At 43.0% G+C, this 23,173-nt stretch overlaps 1 protein-coding gene across 3 annotated transcripts in view; it reads right to left on the bottom strand.

Annotated features, from left to right (window-relative positions):
* Positions 1-23,173, bottom strand: part of CORO1C (coronin 1C) — an 83,306-nt gene that overhangs the window by 38,616 nt on the left and 21,517 nt on the right. For 2 of the 3 annotated variants that reach the window (XM_022550891.3, XM_089894611.1), the window contains exon 2: positions 14,335-14,534. In XM_022550891.3, coding sequence (XP_022406599.1) covers positions 14,335-14,529 — 195 coding nt within the window. In that variant the 5' untranslated portion in view covers positions 14,530-14,534. Of the gene's footprint in view, positions 1-3,840; positions 5,514-14,334; positions 14,535-23,173 lie in introns of those variants that run through there. The other variant, XM_089894610.1, reaches the window with a different exon arrangement.

Below are 23,173 nucleotides of genomic sequence, written 5' to 3'. Positions count from 1 at the left end.
GAACTTGAATGTAATTCAAAAGACAACTGCCACTTATTTCCCCCCTTTCTATCAAAAACAAATAATTAGTAATAAAAATCGCTAGCACTTTCAGAGTGCTTATGTTACATGCTAAGAACTGTATGACAATCTTTTATGTGCATTATCACAACTACCTTCATGAAACAGCAACCCTATTATTCCCACTTTCTAAGTAAAGAAATAGGAACCAAGAAGCAGAGATCTAAAATATCACTGACAATCCTACTAGGTTTCTACAGAGAAAGAAAATTTCCACTATGCCATGGGGTTGTGAAAAAGGCACAAGAGTAATGTTGAAATTAGTGGCAGCTGGTCATCAGAAACACAAGTTAATAAAAAATGATACCCTGCAAACAGCTGCTTCCTCTGGTTATAACATCATCATAAATCCTTACAACAAATAAAACAGGGAAAGTAGCATCATCCTGCAGCACAACAGAAAGGGAATCGACTAAATGTCTGACAGTGATAGAGGAACAAAACGAAGTATGAGAAAAAAATGCCATTTTAAATGTGCAATGATGGTTTTACACACAGGGTGTGCTCCACACACAGTCAGGTTATCAGCTGCTGTGATTCCAAGGGCTTGCACCTCCAAATAGCTTCTTACCCATAACAAAATCAAACCTAAAGCACAACAACGTATTTCACCCGTAAGTATGTATCTTTAAAAGGGCGGAGCTGGGCAATTATAAACTGCTGAGAGCCCAAGTCCATGGAAACTGAAGGAAACCATACAATAACGGCCTTATATGGTAAAGATGAGGGCACATCACTTCTGAAAGTCATTTTGCCCTGGGATCTAATGAGAATGCATTTCTCATTCATAATCATGACACATCCTCATTTATCATCCAGTGAATAAACCAAGGAATCCATGTCTAATTCTAGATTGTGAAGGACCATTCAGAAAGACATCATTGCAAGTCATGGTGACAACACGGCCTACCTGCACGTCTAAGCAGCAAGTTTAAATGAATGCTGAGGCTGGGAGAAAGACTGACAACAACTAAATAACACCTTTTAAAGTATCTTTTTTGGCTGAACAGTGATTTAATAACTACTCATCAATTTCCCAAGGGTTACATATAGAATAATTTCATTTACTAACAAATCAGTCCACTGTTTCATTAAGGATGCATCACCTCAGTTACATCATCTAGAATATTACTACTTTGCTAGCATGGAATTGAAAGTTTGGCTGAGACTAGCCAGTTGGAGATTCAGATTTCTTGCTTTAAATATTCAAATGTATTGATTACTTACTAGTTATCCCGATCACATGCCATAGAGCTTTTATTGTACCTCTCTAGCTAAAACTCCAAGTGATGAGAATTACCAGCAAGTCAACTCAAGTGGCGAAAATGACCAACACCAAGGTTCCCAAAGGCTCTGGCCCAGACCCCAGTTCATACACTTGTGGGACACTGGTGAAATAGGTCAGGGCACTGGCTTAAGGACTATTATTATCTAAAAGATCCGGTGGCCTGCAGGAGGCCCAGCAATATGAGCCCCAGGGAAAATGCAGCCTCCAAAGTGTGTGTACAGCTGGCACGAGGGAGAGGTGTGACAGCACAATTTCCATGTGGCGGCCCAAGCTGAGGTTGATGGCTTTGACATGTTCTGGCTAGCAACCCTTACGGTGGCAGAAAACCACCTAGACACCGGCACTATCATTCACTTTGGGTATGGGGAAGGTCCTCAAAAATTTCAAAGCCGCCAAAAGCCTCAGCAGAGCTCCTGGAGACTGATGCTTCAACTAAGCTCACAGAGTTAGGCAATACTCTCCTCCTACAGGCTTGCTTTCCTTCTTTCGGGGGGGGGGTGGGGGGGAGGGGTGAAAAATCAAAATTGAAGCATCAGTAAATACATATCTTTGTAAAACTGCTCTAAGAAGGAATGTTTATAATTTTAAATAAGTTGGCAAAAACATTTCCTCCTTAGGCATACAAAATTCAATGTAACTCTTAAGAAACGATATTTCTAGTTGTAAAGATATTTCCCATTAGTTTGAATAGGAAACCACAACTGCTTCCATTTATATCAAATAGTGTACCTTATTTTTTTTTTTTAGTAATTTTATTTTACTTATTTATTTATTTTTGGCTGTGTTGGGTCTTCACTCCTGCACGCAGGCTTTCTCTAGTTGCAGCGAGCGGGGGCTACTCTTCGTTGCAGTGCGCAGGCTTCTCATTGCAGTGGCTTCTCTTGTTGCCGAGCACAGGCTCTAGGCACACAGCTCCAGTAGTTGCGGCGTGTGGGCTCAGTAGTTGTAGCCTGCGGGTTCTAGAGCACAGGCTCAGTAGTTGTGGCACATGGGCTTAGTTGCTCTGCAGCATGTGAGATCCTCCCAGACCAGGGCTCGAACCCGTTTCCCCTGCGTTGGCAGGCGAATTCTTAACCACTGCACCACCAGGGAGGTCCTATCTTACTTATTTGTCATATCTCCTTTCAAAAAGGAATCCATATTTAGGAAGTGCACTCATCCCACACGCCGAAGACACTACCGTTCAATCAAAAGAATTCTAATATGTACAAACAGACACGTACAGAAATCTTCTCATAGATGTTTCTATAAAGGAGTTCCACCCTAGGATGTATTTTCAAGGAAGCTAATGGCGTATTTTACAGGTGCAGACATTTTCACCCTCCTAAAGTCTCAAAATACAACATTGGGATGCTTCCCATATGACCTTTGCATTAATCATTCAGAATGATTGTTTCTTAGTGTAAGACAGACCCCTCACATGGTAATTGTTTTCGATCCACACATTAGCTCACTCAATATTAGATTGAAGATACTACCAAACTGGTGCCAACGAGGCTCAATCTAATAATTACTGGTTCCTTCCAAAAGTAACATTGGTTAAAGCCACATAACACTTTACCCAGCAGGCTTACTCTTTCTCACAACTAACATACATTTCCACAAAGTTAAAAAAAAAACTCCTATGGTGCCAAAAAGTGACACCCATTACTTTTATCACTCAAATCAAATATTCCCCTTTCAGATGCTCAGGGTATTCGACATACAGTGTCCTTCTAGTTTACACTCTGGATTCAGTCCTAGAAAGGCAAGCTGGTCTGGGGCGGTGGGTTGTGACCGCTTCCTAGGCCATCTCCCTCAGCTAGTCCAGAGCAGGAAGCTCCCTCCCAGGACCTCCCTCCAAACTTCTCATCTGCATTCTTCTTATAATCCAGCCACTTTATAATCCATTACTATAATCTGAGCTTATTATTTATCCAAACTGGTTACACCACCCTCAGATGTAAGGCCCAAACAGGCCCCACTCCACCCCCCACCGTGACTCAAGGAACAAAGATTTTCAAACTGTTCATTCCCTACTTTATATTCATACAGGTTTTCATTTTAGGAAAAAATGCTGATCAAAATCACTTGATGTGTCCAAAGTTCAGTAACTTTATCATATTGTCCATACATTAAAAGATCTCTTCAAAGGCAGGTAATGCCTCATTACTGGCCTTGGAGTAATACCCTGAGAATTCTTGAACCCTCCACAAGGAGAACGGTTAAGTCAAACATGTGCTCGGAAGCAAAGGAAAAGTTTGCAGCCTGGGCATAAGGCCTCCATTCATATTGTGCAGAGTTCAAAGGAGTCAAAAAAGGATATCTACTGAAGTGGGTTTTCCTTTTTTTTCAACTTCCTTTTTCTTGGAACAGTATTATTTATGTGGATACATGTTCCACTGCAATCTCTTCAGGCCCTGCTCCCTCACAGGGAGGAGCTACAGTGACAGTGGTCGTGGCACAGGGGAGAGACTGGCCAGAAGAGCAAGACAGGGACCCCTGCGACTTACCAGGAAGACCGATGCACACAATACAGGGCCTGCTGACAGGCTGGTCACCAAGAGTGACAGCTCGTGGCCCAGGAATAAAACATTCTGGGGAGGTTTTACTTTAAGGGAACCAGAAACGCCAACCCTGAGGGTGAGAGGAGGTGCTCTGGAATAGCACATAGAGATTGGGTTACCGGGTCCTGGAAAGTAAGCCAGCCGCCACAGCTGCCAGGGAGAGGCAGCATGGTGCTGAGAGCCCTCCCCTGCCTGTAAGTGAAAAGGAACAGTCTTTACGGGCACAAGTGAAAATGCCAAGCAAACCATTTTGGCATCACAGGTCCTCTTTAAAAACTGCGTTGAATAGTGAACAGACCATTTTAAAAGTCCATTAAGAACTTGAGGGCAGTTACTATGAAACTATGGATATTTTATTATCACAAAGCAAAAACGTGGAAGAGTTGGCACTTCCTTACTCAACCACACCTAAATACACAACAGCAAATGGAGAAGCTCTATTTCTTAACTTCCTGACTTAGCAGAAAATTTATAAAGCAAAATCCTCATCAACGCAGACAAGTAATTCCATACGATCCCTCTGGTCTGAGAACAAAGAAAAACTAGGAGCCCAAGATGAGGTAGAACCTAGTCAAAATACAATTCAGCTCGAAAGGAAAAACTGGAAAGCAAAAGAACTATCGAACTAAGTGCAAATATAGGAAATTAAAACAAAGCATTTAATATCCAAGCAGAAAGGAGAGTAACTTGTTGCCTAACCCTTGGTACTGAGTGTCATCTCCAATGACACTGGAGATTCCTCCCATGGGACCCTTGGTGAATGAGGAAAAGCCCCAGAGCTACCCCTTCCAATCCCAGCTCTGCACTGGTTTACCCACAAGCCTCAGAACAAAAACCCACCCTTTTTGAAGTGGGGATGAAAAACAGAAAAATATCACAGCTCTCTTTTTTCTTTTTCTTTAGGCAAATGCCTTGGGCTGCATGGCCGAGGCAGCTCACATCTTGCAGTGGTTGTAAACAGCAGGAGGACTGGAGCAGAGACCCAATTCAGTAGCCTGTATCATTTACTCCCGACTTAAAGCTCAGCCAGAAAGGAAACGCAAGTCCCCGTTCCTCTGAGAAAGCCAACACGTGCTGTGCTCATCACTTGCCCTCCAGGCTCAGCCTTCCCTGGACTCAGCTCAGGTCCCACCCCCAACTAGCATGGAATTCAACTTGGTGAGAGCAGAACATTTACTACATATGGTTATAAAGAGGCTTCTGGACAAACGGGGACAGCAGAAATCTGTCCATTGCACCTGGAGTCTATTTTAGTAGAGTAATCAGTATTCAGAAACCTGCTCTTCGCTGCTTCCCTGACTTGGGTCATCATCACGTTTATACAAGGTGGCTTCTGGCAGCAGCACTTGCCCATGTGCTCAGCCCAGACTCATGCTCCAGAAAACCAGGAAAGAGTTAAATGTTCTTTGCACTTGACTCAGTGGCTTCCCCTCACCACACACTCCCAGATCCCACCATTCTCCGAGCCAGGCAGCCAATCAAAGCAAAGGAAGGAAATGATCCTGGCCGGCTGACAGCCCCAGCGCTCTGATGGCCATATATGGTAAAAACCACTGTCAGAGCCCTGTCAGGCCTGCAGGCCGGCTGCTGTGGACATATCAGTGAACTGCAGCAGCGTGAGAGGCCGGCCAAGGAAACGCACAAAGGACAGGCTGCCTGCTCATCTCCAGGGGAGGGGGTAGGAGGAAGGCAGGGGAGGGGAGGGGGGAGCCGTCATCTGCCAGGGCACAATCTTGAGTCACAGCCACTCACTGTAATCAAAAATAGCCCCAGGGTACATGGTAAGATTCCTTCTGCCAGGACTTTGTGCTCCATTGTTAACTGGGGGTGAGTAGGGTGTCCCCCTCCCATCCCCCCACCCACCCAACAAGACTGTGGAAAACAGTCACTGGGAGCAGATGAAAAGGTCCTTCTGTGGCACTTCATGTGGTAATGAGGCCGTGCAATGCTCGTGGGGCTGGCAGCTCGGAAGTAATTTGGAAGTCATTGTTCTGCACCTGGTGCCCCCCACCCCGCATCCTCCACTGCTGGCCCTGCCCTGCCTCCCAGCCTTTCACAGCCCAAACAATTGACAGTTAAGGTGCTCAGGGTAGCAGACAGACAGCGTCTATTTCAGGAGGCGGTGAATGGGCATCCCAGGACACATCAGGACACTGGCACTGAATAAAAGCCCCTGCCCATCACACCAAAGCTACCCTGTGCCAGATGTCCACATCTGTACAAAGGGCTACTAGCATTGCCACCCTTGTCCAAAATGGGGCACCGCTATTTGTGAGAATGGAAATTGCCTGTCAGCAGCGTACAGTAAGGGGGAGGCGCAGCCAATGCAAATCCAGCAGGTGCTGGCAGTAACTGGGGGTCACAGAGAAAAGCACCATCGGGAGACTGCCATTTCTTTTGAACTAGTCCATGAAAGAAGGCACTTATCAGCACGGCGCCTGGCTCTTAAAGGAAGCCCTCAATGATGTGAGCTGCTGCGACTCCATCACTGCCACTGTCTACTCGAAAGGCATGGTAGAGACCAAGCACTTTCCAAACCTTGAGACAATTCTCTGAGCTGCCAGAATCAGAGCCCTGACAGGCTAGTGTTTTTGTTATTAAGTCTTCTAATCCCAGAGAAAGAATGCAAAGGATTAAGTGTCAATTAGACCACGGTTTCTATTAAAAAAATCTTTCACACTCAGTGGGAAAATAATGTTAATCAAAAATATACATGTACAAGGCTTCCCTGGTGGCGCAGTGGTTGAGAGTCCGCCTGCCAGTGCAGGGGACACGGGTTCGTGCCCCAGTCTGGGAAGATCCCACGTGCCGCGAAGCGGCTGGGCCCGTGAGCCATGGCCGCTGAGCCTGCGTGTCCGGAGCCTGTGCTCCGCAACGGGAGAGGCCACAACAGTGAGAGGTCCGCGTACCGCAAAAAAACAAAACAAAACAAAACAAAATATATATATATACATGTACAAACCAAATAAAGATTCAGAGACCTAGGTTCTAATCCACGGAAGACCCCACAGCTCCAGGCAGTCACTCAGCCTGAGTTTTAATTTCTGCAACTGTAGAACAGAGGTATGACAGCAACCCCACCGTGTGCAAAAACTAAGACATCATATATGAAGGGGACCCTCCAAGCACATTCTGATGTCACTCTGGAGCCTTATTTTTATGAATATAACATGAAGTCACTATCTTTTCCTGAAGCTGAAACAGTGGAAAGATGCCACGTAGATCCAGTTTTAACAAAAATCCTAAAATGCAGAGCAGTGCTTATCCTGGTTCTTCTCCATATAACGGTGAAGGAAAACACTAGTTTTGTACTATTTACACTGGAAGTGAAGGAAAAAAAGAGCCAAGAAGTGTGTAATTTTTCTACCAAAAAGCTGTCCTACAGCTCCTCCCAATCCCCCTCCAATCAAGCATTCATTCCATTTCTCCAATACGAGAAAAGGCCATCCCAACGCAGAAAGAAGGAATGTGGCCCCCCTCATTCTTCGCCCTCCTGGGAACAGAGCCCCTCTTCTAACACATCAGTTTAGTGAGTTGGTTGGGCTCCTCTTCTGTTTCATCCCTGGCTCCTACACTCAGGAGAAACTCAACTTCCAACAGAACCTTCTCTGTGACATCTTCCTTGAGTCTCATTTAGAACTCATCTCCCATCGCTGTGTCAGAGCCCTTTAGACACAGACAAACCTCCCCATTGGAGAGATCGAGGTCAACTGTTAGCAAAGCTTTTTTAAGAGCAAGATTCGAAACAGGTCCTGGCACAGAGCAGGTGCTCAAATGTCTGAGAAATAAGTATGTGAATGAATTAATGTAATTTTTTTAAAGTACTGTTTTAGATTTCACTTAAGCTTAAACAACAATTCGCTCTTCATAGAGCTTTGGTAATATTTCTGATATTACTACTACAGAATCCCTCAATTATTCATTTAAGATTTATTATAGAATGCTGTATATCTATATGTATGTATCTACCTATACAGATTTTTTTTTAAAAGGAGAGGTGGAAAGAGTGTTTAAAATTATCCAAAGGCCTTTTAGGCCGCTTTGAATTACTCATTTATTTGTGCATTGTGTGACCTAACATTATTGAGTCAAGTGCCACATCCTGAGAATACAGCTGACCCTTGAACAACACAGGTTTAAACTATGCAGGTCCACTTATATGCAAATTTTTTCCAAAAAATATGTACTACAAGATCCACGGTTGGTTGAATCCGCAGATGCAGAACCATGGATACAGAGGGCCAACTGTAAACTTATATATAGATTTTCAACTGCCAAGGGGTCTGCACCCCTAACCCCCTTGGCAGGTTTTTCAAGGGTCAACTGTACATGTTTTAGTTATCACTGCTGCTTAATGAGTTACCCTAAGATTTAGCTACTTAAAACAATAAGCATTTCTCATCTCACACAGTTTCTGTGGGTCAGGAGTTCAAAAGCAGCTTATCTGGGTGGTTCTGGCTGAGGGTTCTCCTGAGTCAAGGTGTCAGCTAGGTTTGCAGGATCCACCTTCAAGATGACACACTCACGTGGTTGGTAAGTCAGTGCTGGCTATTGGCGGGCGGTCCTATGGACCTCTCCACAGAGCTGCTTGAGTGTCCTTACAGCCTGAAAGCTCCAAAAGAAATAAAGAAGCCAATATGCTTTTATGACCGAGTCTCAGAAGTCACACTCCATCAATTCCTCCATATCCTAGTGGCTACACAGGTCAGCCCTATTTAATGTGGGAGGGAACCACACAACGGCAAGACACAAGGAGGCAAGAACCATTGGAGCCCATCTTGGAGGCTGCTACCACAAGACAGTAAGGTGAGATGCTGGAGAACCCTACCATACACCCATCCATTTTGTATCCTCCATCCAAGCGAAGGTCAAGAGATCAAGAGCATATAATTCCAACCACCCGCCCGTTATCTGTTATGTGGCTAAGAAAATAATTACATTACAATGTGATAATGCACTGTGGTACTAGTGGCATGAGACAAGCAGCTAAGGAATCCCAGAGGATGATTTCCACTGTCTCAGCAAACTGGAGACAAAATTTGAGTTGGATACTAAACATTAAGAAGGAGCACTTAGAATACTGACTGAAATGAATCAAGATTTCTTCCTCAATAAATTTCTTCTTCAATAAACATGACAGAAAAATACTCTAAAGCAGCCCTTGTCAACCTGGGTTCTGTGAAGGAATTAAGTCCTAATGCCCTAAGGCAGCTACTTTATATAATGGATTAATTTCTCTCCTATCCATCTATAAGGCTTAGCTATGTCCCTTTCTTGAGAAAACTAAGAAAATATTCACTGAAATGATTTTCTGTAGGGGCTGAATTCTTTCACAAAACTCTAGTTGAGAAAGACTACAAAATGAGTTGAAAAGATAGTTCACAGACATAAATAAAGCAAGATCCCAAATATTCCCACACACAGTTATTAAAATATATGGGAGAAACATAACTGTGTATAAGAAGGCACCTCACAGCTACACCAGAGGAGCAAGAAGAGAGAGGAGACAGTGACCCAAAAGGCTGACAAAGACTTGGCCACACCCATCCCATCATGGCCCAGAGCAGAGCTGCTCTCCTAGGCAATTACTGGGAAGATGAAATTAGCCATCACTCCAATCCTCCAAAGTAAGAACAGTCAAGGGAGGAAGGGAGAAAGCCATTAGGGAAGACAGGAGCCCTCCAATCTGCATCCTCGTCCAAGTGGATGTCAAGACATCAAGAGCATAGAATTCTAACCAACTCCCTCAACCCTTGCTCCAGGTTCACTGTGATCTGAAGTTTTAGTGTGTATGTGCACGCCTGTGCCCACACACATCTAACACTGCTGTTTGTAGGAGCCACCATGGCTCACAACAGGGATGGGAATGCCTTGGTCTCACATCACGAGCGTGGCTCCTGCACAAGGAGAGCCTCGTTCGTGCCCTTCGTGCCCACGTGGTAGCGCACAGGGAGCTGGAACCTGTGTGCTCCTGACAAGGCAGCTTGTGTAGTTGTGGGGAGAACGCAACGGCCAAAACCACAAAGCCAACTTCTGTTCAACAAGACTGATATTATTCATCCTATGAAAGACCAAAGAATAAGAAAATGTACTAAGCCACACCTTGAGAAGTCATGACTGAACAGCATGCCACAGCTTGAGGGAAGCATGACAAAAGAAACCCTGAATCATGTGTGCTAATCTAAATCGCCCCACCTCAGGGCTGAGCACTTTCTGTATTCCCCCAGCAGTGATCTCTTAAAATCCTACTTTCTCTAATAAAACCTTTCGAACAAAAACCTCATAAACCATACACTTAAATAAACATATATGCATTCCTAAGCTTACCTCTTGCTGTGTATGTGTCAATGTATTTGTCTCTACCACTCTTTCCATTTTTAATTTTAAGTCCTGGAAGACAGAGACCATGATTCTCCTGGAATCTAATCATAAGCCTCATGAGGTTGCAATAAGTCCCATTTCCTGCTGACGCTAACTAACTTTGAAGAAGAATTCATGGAAGGCCATGTTTTAAAATGGGAGCCTTTCAGAAAGAGTCACAATACATCTTAAGATCAGTACACACATATTCAATATTAACATGGACAGAAAGCCCCCAAAGCATCACTAAAACCAACCTGGCTGACTATAACCAGGAAAAAAAAAGCAGCGGGGGGACACAGACACAGACACAGACACACACACACACACACACACACACACACACACACATACACACTGCCAGAAGTCTCTTGAGATAGTGATTAAAAACCATACCCACCTCCTTAAGTTCATGTTTAGAGAAATCCTAGACTGCCATCAACACGTACAGGAGCCCAATACACACCCAGAGCATCATTTCCCACAATCTTAATTTCAAGCATCACTTCTTATTATATGTGGGAATTTGGTTTTTCTTTGCCTTTAAACAAAAGCAGCACCTCACTGTAAAACTATTTCAAAGTTGCCAAGACACTGAAGTTGTAGGATCTCTTTTCCAGGGCAGAGTCCTGTACTAGGATCAATGGGTTCACCATGTACTCAGGTCCCCAGTGTTTTTGTCCTTCAAGGTTGCACTTCTAAAGGTGAGACAAACACCGCAGTACCAGCAATCTCCTGGGGGCCGGGGGGTGGTCAGGAAACTGACCACAATGAAAAGTAGATGCAGTGCTCCTGGAGAGCAAAGATGGCACCCAGCAGACACTCAGTCTATAGACAATCAAACTACATGTGCATAGTCAAAGAACAGTGAAGACCTCGTACTATATGAACAACGAAATATCTGTAAAAATGTAAAACTTACGATCCGTATTCAAATATTCATTATTATACTAAAATTATAAGGAAATAGATATCCAGAGGGCAATCAGCCCTTTAATGCAGGCAGAAATGCAGGTTTTCTGACAACGTGGAACATAGTTCTATTTTCTAAAAGCCTAGGTAGTAAGTAGTCAAGGGACAGGGTCTTAGGAAGAAAAGAAAGGTGGGTGTCACCTGACACTTCGGGGCTCCGGGCTAGGCCCTGCCATCACAGCGGATCCTTCTAAGAGCTCCCAAGACACAGAACTGTCTACAGGAGCCACAGACCACTTTTCTTTGCTGGGCTCAGCCTTGCCCTTGGAGGAAAAGCAGCCACGAGTAAAAAGGCATCTACTTCCCAAAGTTACGTGTTGGCACTAAGGAGGGAAAAAAAAGGAACAACAGTGTTTCCTTTGCTGAATTTTGGGTTAGCAAACCACTTTTTTTTTTTTTACATCTTTATTGGAGTATAATTGCTTTACAATGGTGTGTTAGTTTCTGCTGTATAACAAAGTGAATCAGCTATACATATACATATATCCCCATATCCCCTCCCTCTTGCCCTCCCACCCTCCCTATCCCACCCCTCTAGGTGGACACAAAGCACTGAGCTGATCTCCCTGTGATATGCGGCTGCTTCCCACTAGCTATCTATTTTACATCTGGTAGTATATATAAGTCCATGCCACTCTCTCACTTTGTCCCAGCTTACCCTTCCCCCTCCCCGTGTCCTCAAGTCCATTCTCTACGTCTGTATCTTTATCCTGCCCCTAAGTTCTTCAGAACCATTTAGAAAATCACTTTTATATAGAGCCCCTCACGTTACAGATAGAGATATGGGAGAGCATAAGGACAGAGTGACATATCCATGTCTCACCACAAGTCGGTGACCAAGACAGGATTGAACCCCTGGCTCCAGACCCATGTTCCTTCCTCGATGCCACACTGACCCTAAGGGCTCAATACACACACTTTAATACACAAAAATCCCAGAGTACGTGTGAACCCGTCGATTATAAAAGTCGATAACCCCAAGTACTGACCTTATTTCCAATGGGTGCCACTGGGCTTAGTTTATGCCAATGTCACCTCTTCCAACACAAATTAATATTTAAGGAGTAGAGCCACACAGGATGTATTATAAGCCTGGGAAAAAGACAGACCCTCGAGGCTCCTCCAAAAACCAATGTTTCGTTCAAACATGATAATTTCTGAAGCAACTTATTCTGTCCCAATTCCTATACAGCTGGTTGAAGAACAAAATAATAAAACCTATTTATTAGGTATTGGTCACTTAATGCAACTGAAAATCAAAGCATAAGATCCAGTTAGCTTAGGACCTGCACACAGGGCTCCCTTAAACAGTATAAGTGTAACTCTAAGTTTCCCACGGTTTGTGAAAGCAAAGGTGGGCTCACAGAGCCTTTTGTGAATGTGGGACTTGAAGAGAACTGTCTGAACTTGGAGGAAGATTAGCCATTCAAAAGTTTATTTGGGGCTTCTTAATTGGCTTATTCTCCTTCTTTGAAGCAAAAAGTCATAAATTTATCCCTCTTGAACTCAAAAGAGATCACGGTACTTCAGTGCCTGACCTTGGTTGACAAGCTGAGGTGTCTTCTCAGCTGGCTGCCATAAGACCCACAACTGAAAAGTCAAGTTTCCAAATGCTCCTTGCTCTTGGTGAACAAATCGACTAGAAAGTCGTGGAGATCAAACGCGACTGGCATTAAACTCCAACCCCCACTCCCAAATCAGGTAAGTACAGCTACAATAGTGTAATGTATTGTTCATCACTGAAACAACAATCTCCTCCACAAAAGCAAAAGTATCTGAGTAGAAAATTTAATTTCAATTTAATGAAAAGATTCTCCTTTAGACATGATTAACAACTTCGCCAATAAGAAAGTACGTTTGGAAACATATGTCAGATTTGTTCCCCAAAGGCATCCATCTCCTCTGTAGTGAGATGGTTCTATTGTGTAATATCACATCAATCCAGCCACTGAGATACAAATCAGATGTTAAAATAAAACAAGTTAGTCATGAGCATCTGAGAGAATGAAAAGTACAAGAGAATTGGAAGTTTTCCCAGCAAGAGTTTTCCTAAGGAAAAAACACCAAAATACAATACTTTGACAGAAATTCATGTTACTGTAACCACTTTCAGAATCACATGGTCCATTACGATGAGACATGCCTCTACTAGGCATGGCTCAGACTCAGGGAGACCCACTGTTCCCAGCAGAGTGGAAACAGCTGTAACATGACCCAACATTTGCATCCTTATCATTAGGGCTCAGGACTCACCAAACTTATTTTCCTCCTAAAAGCTAATCAGAAAATGACTCTTTCCAAGCTCTCTCTTCATGGTGTTTCCCACCCCCCATTATTTGCCATTCTGGGATTTCCTGTTAAAGCTAGTACAGACTTTCATCTACAATTTTCAAGAACAGGCAGAAAATTACAAATCTCCAATCTTCTCCCCTATACTGGAGAGGGCTCTCTGGAAGGATAAAGTCAGGAGAAGGGAGAACTAGGAAGCCCAGCGGGTTCAAACTCACACAGAACCACTTTCAACACAGAGCCTTTATTTCCACCGCTTGTTAACGCTGTTTAGATCCTATGCTGAAACCTACTACTGTCCAGACTTGAAATCTGCATTGTTCGCGGACATTTTCTTGAGCCCTCATCCCACTTACCATTCAAAACCAAAAACAAAGCAAAACCAAAAAGTCTCAGTCCTCATGACCTCACACACAAAAAAGATTCCCTTATGATCTTATCAATTTCTGCCCATTTAAAAACATAACTGTTTCTAAAATTGCACTTTGGGGAAAAACTTTTATGAAACGTGGATGATTATGAACCAAATCATAAAATTCCTGTGCCTGTCCATGCTCACAGCATCATTATAAGAATCTTTTTCATCCGTAGAGGGCACACCCAGAACAGAATTTGCCATTCTGTTTAATGATTCTGTCAGAGAAAAACTGATGTGGTTATTAGTAAAGCGTGTGGAACTTAAGCTCAATTACATCCAAGTCTAATGTTCCTAGAAATCACACAATGCTTAGTGACTATCAATCTCCAAAATCAATCTATTACAGACTAAACAGAGATTACCAGAGGGTGTCTCACAGGATGGAAAGTCAGATGACTTACCTTGTGCAAAGGGAGTACAAGGAACGCTCCTCCCCCACTCGCTTCTATGATTATGGCAACGAATCTGGGATTGACAGCACAAAAGGAACTATCCCAGGTCACTCGAGAAACCCGGATATCATCGTAACACTGGTCATTTTTCACCGCTTGTCCAAATACATGGCGAAACTTGCTCTGTCGTACCACTCGCCTCATCGTGTCTGTGGCAGAACAAAAAGTACATTAAAATCATGCCCCTTAGTGAAAGCTTTACTTTTACAAATGAAAAGCTGAAAAATAACAGAATGGTATGGCATTTTGTCTGCTCTCCTAAAATGTAGCCAAATGGCAAATCCAAATTTCCTTTAGCAGCACGTAGCCAGAGAAAACTGCAAAATGTGTCAGGGCAAGCATGACAAAGAAATGAAAAATTCCTAACTCAAGATCCAGAAACAGCTCAACAGTTTTAATTTCAAGAGAAAGATCAAGGTAAAGAATGAAGGAAAGTAGCAGGATACAAAATTAATGCACAGAAATCTCTGGCATTCCTATACACTAATGATGAAAAATCTGAAAGTGAAATCAAGAAAACACTCCCATTTACCATTGCAACAAAAAGAATAAAATATCTAGGAATAAACCTACCTAAGGAGACAAAAGACCTGTATGCAGAAAATTATAAGACACTGATGAAAGAAATTAAAGATGATACAAATAGATGGAGAGATATACCATGTTCTTGGATTGGAAGAATCAACATTGTGAAAATGACTGTACTACCCAAAGCAATCTACAGATTCAATGCAATCCCTATCAAACTACCACTGGCATTTTTCACAGAACTAGAACAAAAAATTTCACAATTTGTATGGAAACACAAAAGACCCCGAATAGCCAAAGCAATCTTGAAAACGAAAAACGGAGCTGGAGGAATCAGGCTCCCTGACTTCAGACTATACTACAAAGCTACAGTAATCAAGACAGTATGGTACTGGCACAAAAACAGAAAGATAGATCAGTGGAACAGGATAGAAAGCCCAGAGATAAACCCAGGCACATATGGTCACCTTATCTTTGATAAAGGAGGCAGGAATGTACAGTGGAGAAAGGAGAGCCTCTTCAATAAGTGGTGCTGGGAAAACTGGACAGGTACATGTAAAAGTATAAGATTAGATCACTCCCTAACACCATACACAAAAATAAGCTCAAAATGGATTAAAGACCTAAATGTAAGGCCAGAAACTATCAAACTCTTAGAGGAAAACATAGGCAGAACACTCTATGACATAAATCACAGCAAGATCCTTTTTGACCCACCTCCTAGAGAAATGGAAATAAAAACAAAAATAAACAAATGGGACCTAATGAAGCTTCAAAGCTTTTGCACAGCAAAGGAAACCATAAACACGACCAAAAGACAACCCTCAGAATGGGAGAAAATATTTGCAAATGAAGCAACTGACAAAGGATTAATCTCCAAAATTTATAAGCAGCTCATGCAGCTCAATAACAAAAAAACAAACAACCCAATCCAAAAATGGGCAGAAGACCTAAATAGACATTTCTCCAAAGAAGATATACAGACTGCCAACAAACACATGAAAGAATGCTCAACATCATTAATCATTAGAGAAATGCAAATCAAAACTACAATGAGATATCATCTCACACCAGTCAGAATGGCCATCATCAAAAAATCTACAAACAATAAATGCTGGAGAGGGTGTGGAGAAAAGGGAACACTCCTGCACTGCTGGTGGGAATGTGAATTGGTACAGCCACTGTGGAGAACAGTATGGAGGTTCCTTAAAAAACTACAAATAGAACTACCATATGACCCAGCAATCCCACTACTGGGCATATACCCTGAGAAAAACATAATTCAAAAGGAGTCATGTACCAAAATGTTCATTGCAGCTCTATTTACGATAGCCCGGAGATGGAGACAACCTAAGTGCCCATCATCGGATGAATGGTTAAAGAAGATGTGGCACATATATACAATGGAATATTACTCAGCCATAAAAAGAAACGAAATTGAGCTATTTGTAATGAGGTGGATAGACCTAGAGTCTGTCATACAGAGTGAAGTAAGTCAGAAGGAGAAAGACAAATACCGTATGCTAACACATATATATGGAATTAAAGGGAAAAAAATGTCATGAAGAACCTAGGAGTAAGACAGGAATAAGGACACAGACCTACTGGAGAACGGACTTGAGGATATGGGGAGGGGGAGGGGTGAGCTGTGACAAAGCGAGGAAGAGGCATGGACATATATATACACTGTCAAGCGTGGGGTAGATAGCTAGTGGGAAGCAGCCGCATAGCACAGGGATATCATCTCGGTGCTCTGTGACCACCTGGAGGGGTGGGATGGGGAGGGAGGGTGGGAGGGAGGGAGACGCAAGAGGGAAGAGATATGGGAACATATGTATATGTATAACTGATTCACTTTGTTATAAAGCAGAAACTAACACACCATTGTAAAGCAATTATACTCCAATAAAGATGTAAAAAAAAAAAAAAAGAATGAAGGGAAATTAGCCTTTCAGAGTTGGGTGGGAATGGAAAGACAATCCACTCTAACCCACCCTCCCCTTTTACAGATAAGGAAACTCCAAAGTGAAGTTATCTGATAGATCTGAAACTGAGGAATCCTTCCTCCCCCAAATTATGATATTGTGGCTTTTTCCTCAGTCTGCCAAGGCAATTTTTCCATTTTTCAGCTTTTTCTCCAGACATCAGCACTCTGGTCTGAGAGCGGAGACTGCTCACGAGTGTTTCCACAAGACCAACTACATGCAGTGGAGAATTCAGCACAAGCAAACCACCCTTGCCTTCAAGAGGCTTCCAACACAGGCAGGACAATCAGAGCAACTCGGAACCAAACTCCTGGTGCTGACTGCTACCAGAAGTCTGACTGCTACCATGGGGCAAAAGCCACGTCTTGGAAAAGAGTAGCAAAAATTTTAATGGAAAGTAGAGACGAGGATGACAAGAGGTCTAACGCTAGCACACTGGACCTCTTAAGACAGCAAGAAGCAAAAAGCAAGGGGATGGGCTAAGAGGCTGTGATGGTGAACCGGGCCTGAGAAAGGCCTGGAGTGATCCCGGCAGCGGCAGTGAGACAGAGGAACAGAAAAACTCAGGGAGCGTAATGGAAACCAGGATGTCAGAGCTGATCACTCACCACAGCCACTTCCCAAGTAAACCAGAGGGCCTAGGGGACAGGAAGTGACACCAAGCTGGTGTTCCCAGGCTTCCTCATGGGTCATTTTGGACCCCAACTTCCACTGGGTTGTCCAACTGACATGTGCGCTGACAGCGTTCAGGCTTTAGGATCAGCAGCCCCACCTGCCTGAGGTCTCCTGGGCTGCACCACAGTGTCCTTTTCCCATCTGCTAATGCCAGGACATTCTGTTCATGCAGGCTAGGGAGGAAGGAGCCACGAGAAAACACAAGTGGAGATGGAACACAGTCAAACCTTCACAGCTCAGCTGAAAACAAGTGCCCCTGATCCCCAAGGACAGGAGGGCTAACTAACACCTGTCCACTCATGCCAAATGGGACACATGTGGGGCTGCTGCTAATTCCTCCCCTTGAATTCCCTTCCTCGTGGCTCTGGGCCCACTGCTAAGCACAAAAGGAGAGAAGTTAGTTTTGCCAGTCTCCTTCTACCCTTTCAAGGCATGTGCAGAAGCGGCCTCTCTCCAAGCCTAGGGCGTGTGGCTGGGCTGAGGTGACAAAGCCTTGGCAGGCTGGTGAGCAGGCGTGTTCCTCAGCCCAGCTGCTGCCACACCTTCCCAGCTGACCACCAGGACCCGAGGCTGAGAGCACCTGGTGGAGGAGACGGCAAATGACTTGCTTCCACTTGGCCGGGGTCCTCCATGTGTGAAACAGTATGAATACTTCTCAAACTGGAGGAGATAAGACAGCTTCCACGAGGTGGTGAAAACCAAAAGAAAAGCACATCCACACAAAAGCCAATGTACAGCCAGCTGGTCTCAGGATCCATTTCCCTACCCGACCATCTGCACAAGTGAGCAGAAGCCGGAATCCCTGCCATTACCTTCCAGCAAGTGTTTCAAAAGTAAAGTTAACAAAGAAGAAGGGAGAATTACACCATATGCCAAAGAGTTGATATCCTTCATATATAAAGTTTTTATAGATTCCAAACATGAAAATCCCAGTAGGAAATTACACAAAGTACATGAAGAGGTAATCTACAAAAGAAACACAAATGGCGTTTTACCTCCACTCCTTCCTGAAATCCTAACAAAATGACAGGAAAGGAATAAAAGCTGGTATAAACACCAAAGGACAAGCGAAAGAACACTGGAAAGGAGCCTACAAGAGAGCAAATGTGACCACAAAACCGTGGAAGAGGAAAGCTGTCAGGCAAGTGTAACTGACAGAAGTGAGTGTTCTCCACTCAGCTGAGGTCTCAGGAGGAGCGGCTCACAGGACACCAGGCCCACCGTGAAACCACCGAGCACTCAGAAGGGAAACAGATGTGGGAGAGGAGCTGCAGGGAAAACTGACCAAAAGCCTAATTAGGAGCAGCTAGACACCCAGCTCTGCTCCTGAGTGCTGCACCGTCAGGGGCCACCCCTCACCCGCCCCAGAAGCCACAGGGCAGGCCCTGGACAGAACAACACCAGCACAGGTGAGCACGGGTACCAGCAGGTACCACACAGACGACCTGGTCCTGTACAGGGGAGCCTCCAGCCCTGTGTTCTGGAAGCTCCCAGAAGGCTGGCTGCCTGGCTGAGATAGCACCCCCCCTGCCCCACAGGAAGTCAGCCCTCACCACCCTCTGTGAGGTCCGCCACCCACCCAGCCCCGCTACCCACACAGGCACTGGGTCAGTTTTCTGGGGCCCACTAATCAATGTGAACGGACATTTGAGGAAGCCCTTCAACCTGAAAAATGGAGACAATCTTTCCTCTCCACTCAAATAGGCCAAGATACCATCTAATCTCACCAACAATATGAATATTAACATAAATATGGAAAGTGCTTTGAATGTCTTCACTGAAAGACATCACACAAATCTGCCAGCTGGCTGACACACCTTTAAAAGTCATTTCTGTATTACACAGAGTGACATATGTTACACAAATTTTCATCTAACTACACGAAGTCAGAATGATAGGTTCTTTTGCTACAACCATGGAGGACAGTTAGCTACAGAGCAGAGAGAGTGAGAAAAGCCGGGGCTCCCGGAGTGCTGTGCTGTCTGGGCCAGGCCGTTCACATCCAAGGTCGAATCTGATCTGGGCTCAGCTGCCCACATGTGGCACAGCTGCTTTTGCTGCACACAGTAGAGAAAGGCAATTAAGAGGGCAGGCTCCAGAGTCAGGCAACCTTGTGAGTGAGAAGCACAGCTGTACCATTTACTTCCTGGCCGTGGTTCAGTAGGGCAAAGTCATAATCTCCTTAAGTGTCAGATTCTCTATCTGGAAATGGGTACATTACATATAAAGTTAAAGTGATCATTAAATGAGCACTTGCTAATGGGACTACAGCAGGAGATGATTTCGTTAAAGTACCCTGTCTGGTTAAAAACACATAACTAAATACACAATAAATGTCAGCTATTGTTATCATCCGTAATCCAGATTCAAATCCCAGCTCTGCCACTAACCTTTACGAGCCTCCGTTTCCTCATCTATAAAATGAAGGGGATGATACCCATCATAAGAATTAAAAACAACATCTGACAACCCAGGTCCAGATGGCTTCACTGCTGAAGTCTATCAAATATTTAGAGAATTAATACCAGTTCTTCACCAATTTTTACAAAGAATAGACAGGAACAAATTTCCAAACAAATTTTATGAGGCCAGTATTAGTCTGATACCAAAATCAGACAAAGACATCACAAGAAAACTAGACTAATATCTTTTATAAATATAGACACAAAAATCCCCAACAAAATACTAGCAGACCAAATCTAGCAACACATGAAAAGGATTATACACCATGACCAAGTGGGACTTATCCCACAATGCAAGGTTGGTGTGACATCTGAAAATCAATTAATGTAACATGTATCAATCAGATAAAAACCAAAAATCACATGATCATCTCGCAGAAATCTGACAAAATCAGAACAAGGACATACATGTAGGCCAACGGAATAGAACTGAAAGCGCAGAAATAAATTCATACATCTTTGGTCAAGCGATTTCGACAAGGGTACCAAAACCATTCAATGAGGGGAAAAATAAGTCTTTTCAACAAATGGTGCTGGGACCATTGAATAGCCACATACAGAAGAAGCTGGACCCTGACCTCACATCATATAAAATAATTAACTCAAAATTGATCAAAGATATAACTATAAGGGCTTAAAACTTTAAAACTCTTGGGAGAAAACATAGGAATAAATCTTCATGACCTTGGATCTGGCAAAGGATTCTTAGATATGACAGCAAAAGCACAAGCAACAAAATAAAAAGTGTACAAAATGGACCTCATCAAAATTAAAAACCTCTGTGCTTCAAAGTCACCAACAAGAAAGTGAAAAGACAACCCACAGAATGGGAGAAAATTTTTGTAAATCATATATCTGATAAGGCACTTGTATCTAGAATATATAAAAAATTCCTACAACTCGATAATAAAAAGACAAATAATCCAATTTAAAAATGAGCAAAGTACTTGAATAGATATCTTTCCAAAAAAGATACATAAACATCCAATAAACACATGAAAAGGTGCTGGACATCTTTAGCCATTGGGGAAATGTAAATCAAAACCACAATAAAATACCACTTCACACCCACTAGGATGGCTAATATCAGGCCAGAGAATAACAAGTATGGATGAGGATGCAGAGAAATCAGAACCCTCATACACTGGTAGCGGGAATGTAAAATGGTGCAGCTGCTTTGGAAAGCAGTCTGGTAGTTCTGAAACGATTAAACAGAGTTATGATGTGACCCTGAAATTCCACAACTAAGAATATACCCAAAAGAAATGAAAACAGGTATTCACACAAATACTTGTACAGGAATTTTCATAGCAGCGTATTCACAACAGCCAAAGGGTGAAAACAACCCATGTGTTGGATATCCACTGGATGAACGGAAAAACAAAATGTGATATATCCACACAATGGGATGTTATTTGGCAATTAAAAAGAAAAAAAGTCGGGGACTTCCCTGGAGGTCCAGCGGCTAAGACTCTGAGCTCCCAGTGCAGGGGGCCCGGGTTCGATCCCTGGTCAGGGAACTAGATCCCACATGCATGCTGCAACTAAGAGTTCGCACGCCACAACTAAAGATTCTGCATGCCGCAACTAAAGAACCTGCATGACGCAACTAAGACCCAGCGCAGCCTAAATAAATAAGTAAATATTTAAAAAATAAAATAAAATAAAGTACTTACTAATACATGCTACAACTTGGATAAACCTTGAAAATATTACGCTAAGAAGCCAATTACAAAAGTCTACATATTATGATTTCTATTCACACAAAAGCCCAGAATAGGCAAACCTAGAGACACAGAAAGTAAATTAGCAGTTGCTTGGAGGGGAGGAAGCGGTACTGCAGAATAGCAGGTTACAGCTAAAGAGCACAGGGCTTCTTTCCCAAGTGATGGAAATATTCTGTAATTTGTGGTGATAGTTGCACATATTTGTGAACATATTAAAAAGCACTGATGTACACTTCAAGTAGGGTGAGTTGTATGATATGTGAATTATACCTCAATAAAGCTGTTCTTTAAAAACCTGCAAAGTACCTAGCATAGAATCTGAAGCATAGTAATAAGCACTGTCCCATAAATGTCAACAATTGTTATTTAAGAGACTGCTAATAGGTTTCCCTACCCAAAGGGAGAAAACCCAAATCAATTTCCTACTGATTATGAGCCAAAAGTATGATTTTCACGTTAATGAACTAGTATCAGTTATCAAGGAACCTTTACAAAATTTTATGTTCTCCCACCTCAGCATGCTGTTTACTACAAAAAAAAAACCCTCTCCTCGAGAAAGAGGCCTGCATTATCAAATGCTATTAGTGTTTCACCAATTTTTTAAACGCTTGGCTATAAATTTCCAAACGTCATATCATCAAACTTAGGCGTTCTTTTATTAAATATCTTGTTCCAAATTATAAACTAGAGTGTCCCCAAAACTAAAGCATTTTATAAAGAAATCTAATTTTCAGTTACATTAAAAGGAGTAAGTGAAAGAATCCTGAACTAATACATAGACACAAAGTCCAAGGATAGAGTACATTCAATTTTGTGGGGGTGGGGGGTGGCACACCCCAAGGCATGCATAACTTCCCCCACCAGGGATAGAACCCATGCCCCCTGCAGTGGAAACCCGGAGTCTTAACCACTGGACCACCAGGGAAGTTCTCAATTTTAAATGTCTTGTCAGAGTTCAACCTTGGAGAGGTTGCCTGCTCATTAGGTCTTTCAAGTACAAATTCTTCAAACTGCATAGGGCCCTTTCTTAGCAATTATCACAGTAATAAAGGATCCTCGTAGTAATAAGGAGGGAGACAATGTAGCAATAAGTCGTTCATTAAGCAAATGAAAGAAATGTTTACAAATTTCAAAATAAACTGATTTTAGAAAAAATGCAACGTGGTTTTTAATTTCCACAAAATGTTGGGAATTACAAACCTTACCCAAGGCCTTATAATAATAGGCCTGCCCAAATTTCCAATAAGACTGGGACTATTCTAGAATGGTTTTCATTATAATAAAAACTGAGGTGTCTTTGAAAGACAATGTGAGAGCAGGTTGAGAGCACAGGCCCAACTCTGAAATGCTCTCTCTAAGATGTGGTTGAAACCTCAGTTTTAGAAACAAAGACACATGTCTCCTCTGCCCA

The sequence above is a fragment of the Delphinapterus leucas genome, chromosome 14 (assembly GCF_059928025.1).
Source record: "Delphinapterus leucas isolate spDelLeu-1000000601 "Yukka" chromosome 14, BTC_Dleu_Yukka2, whole genome shotgun sequence".
NCBI lineage: Eukaryota > Metazoa > Chordata > Mammalia > Artiodactyla > Monodontidae > Delphinapterus > Delphinapterus leucas.
The sequence above is the reverse complement of the archived record's forward strand: the minus strand, read 5'-3'. Positions and strand labels throughout refer to the sequence as shown.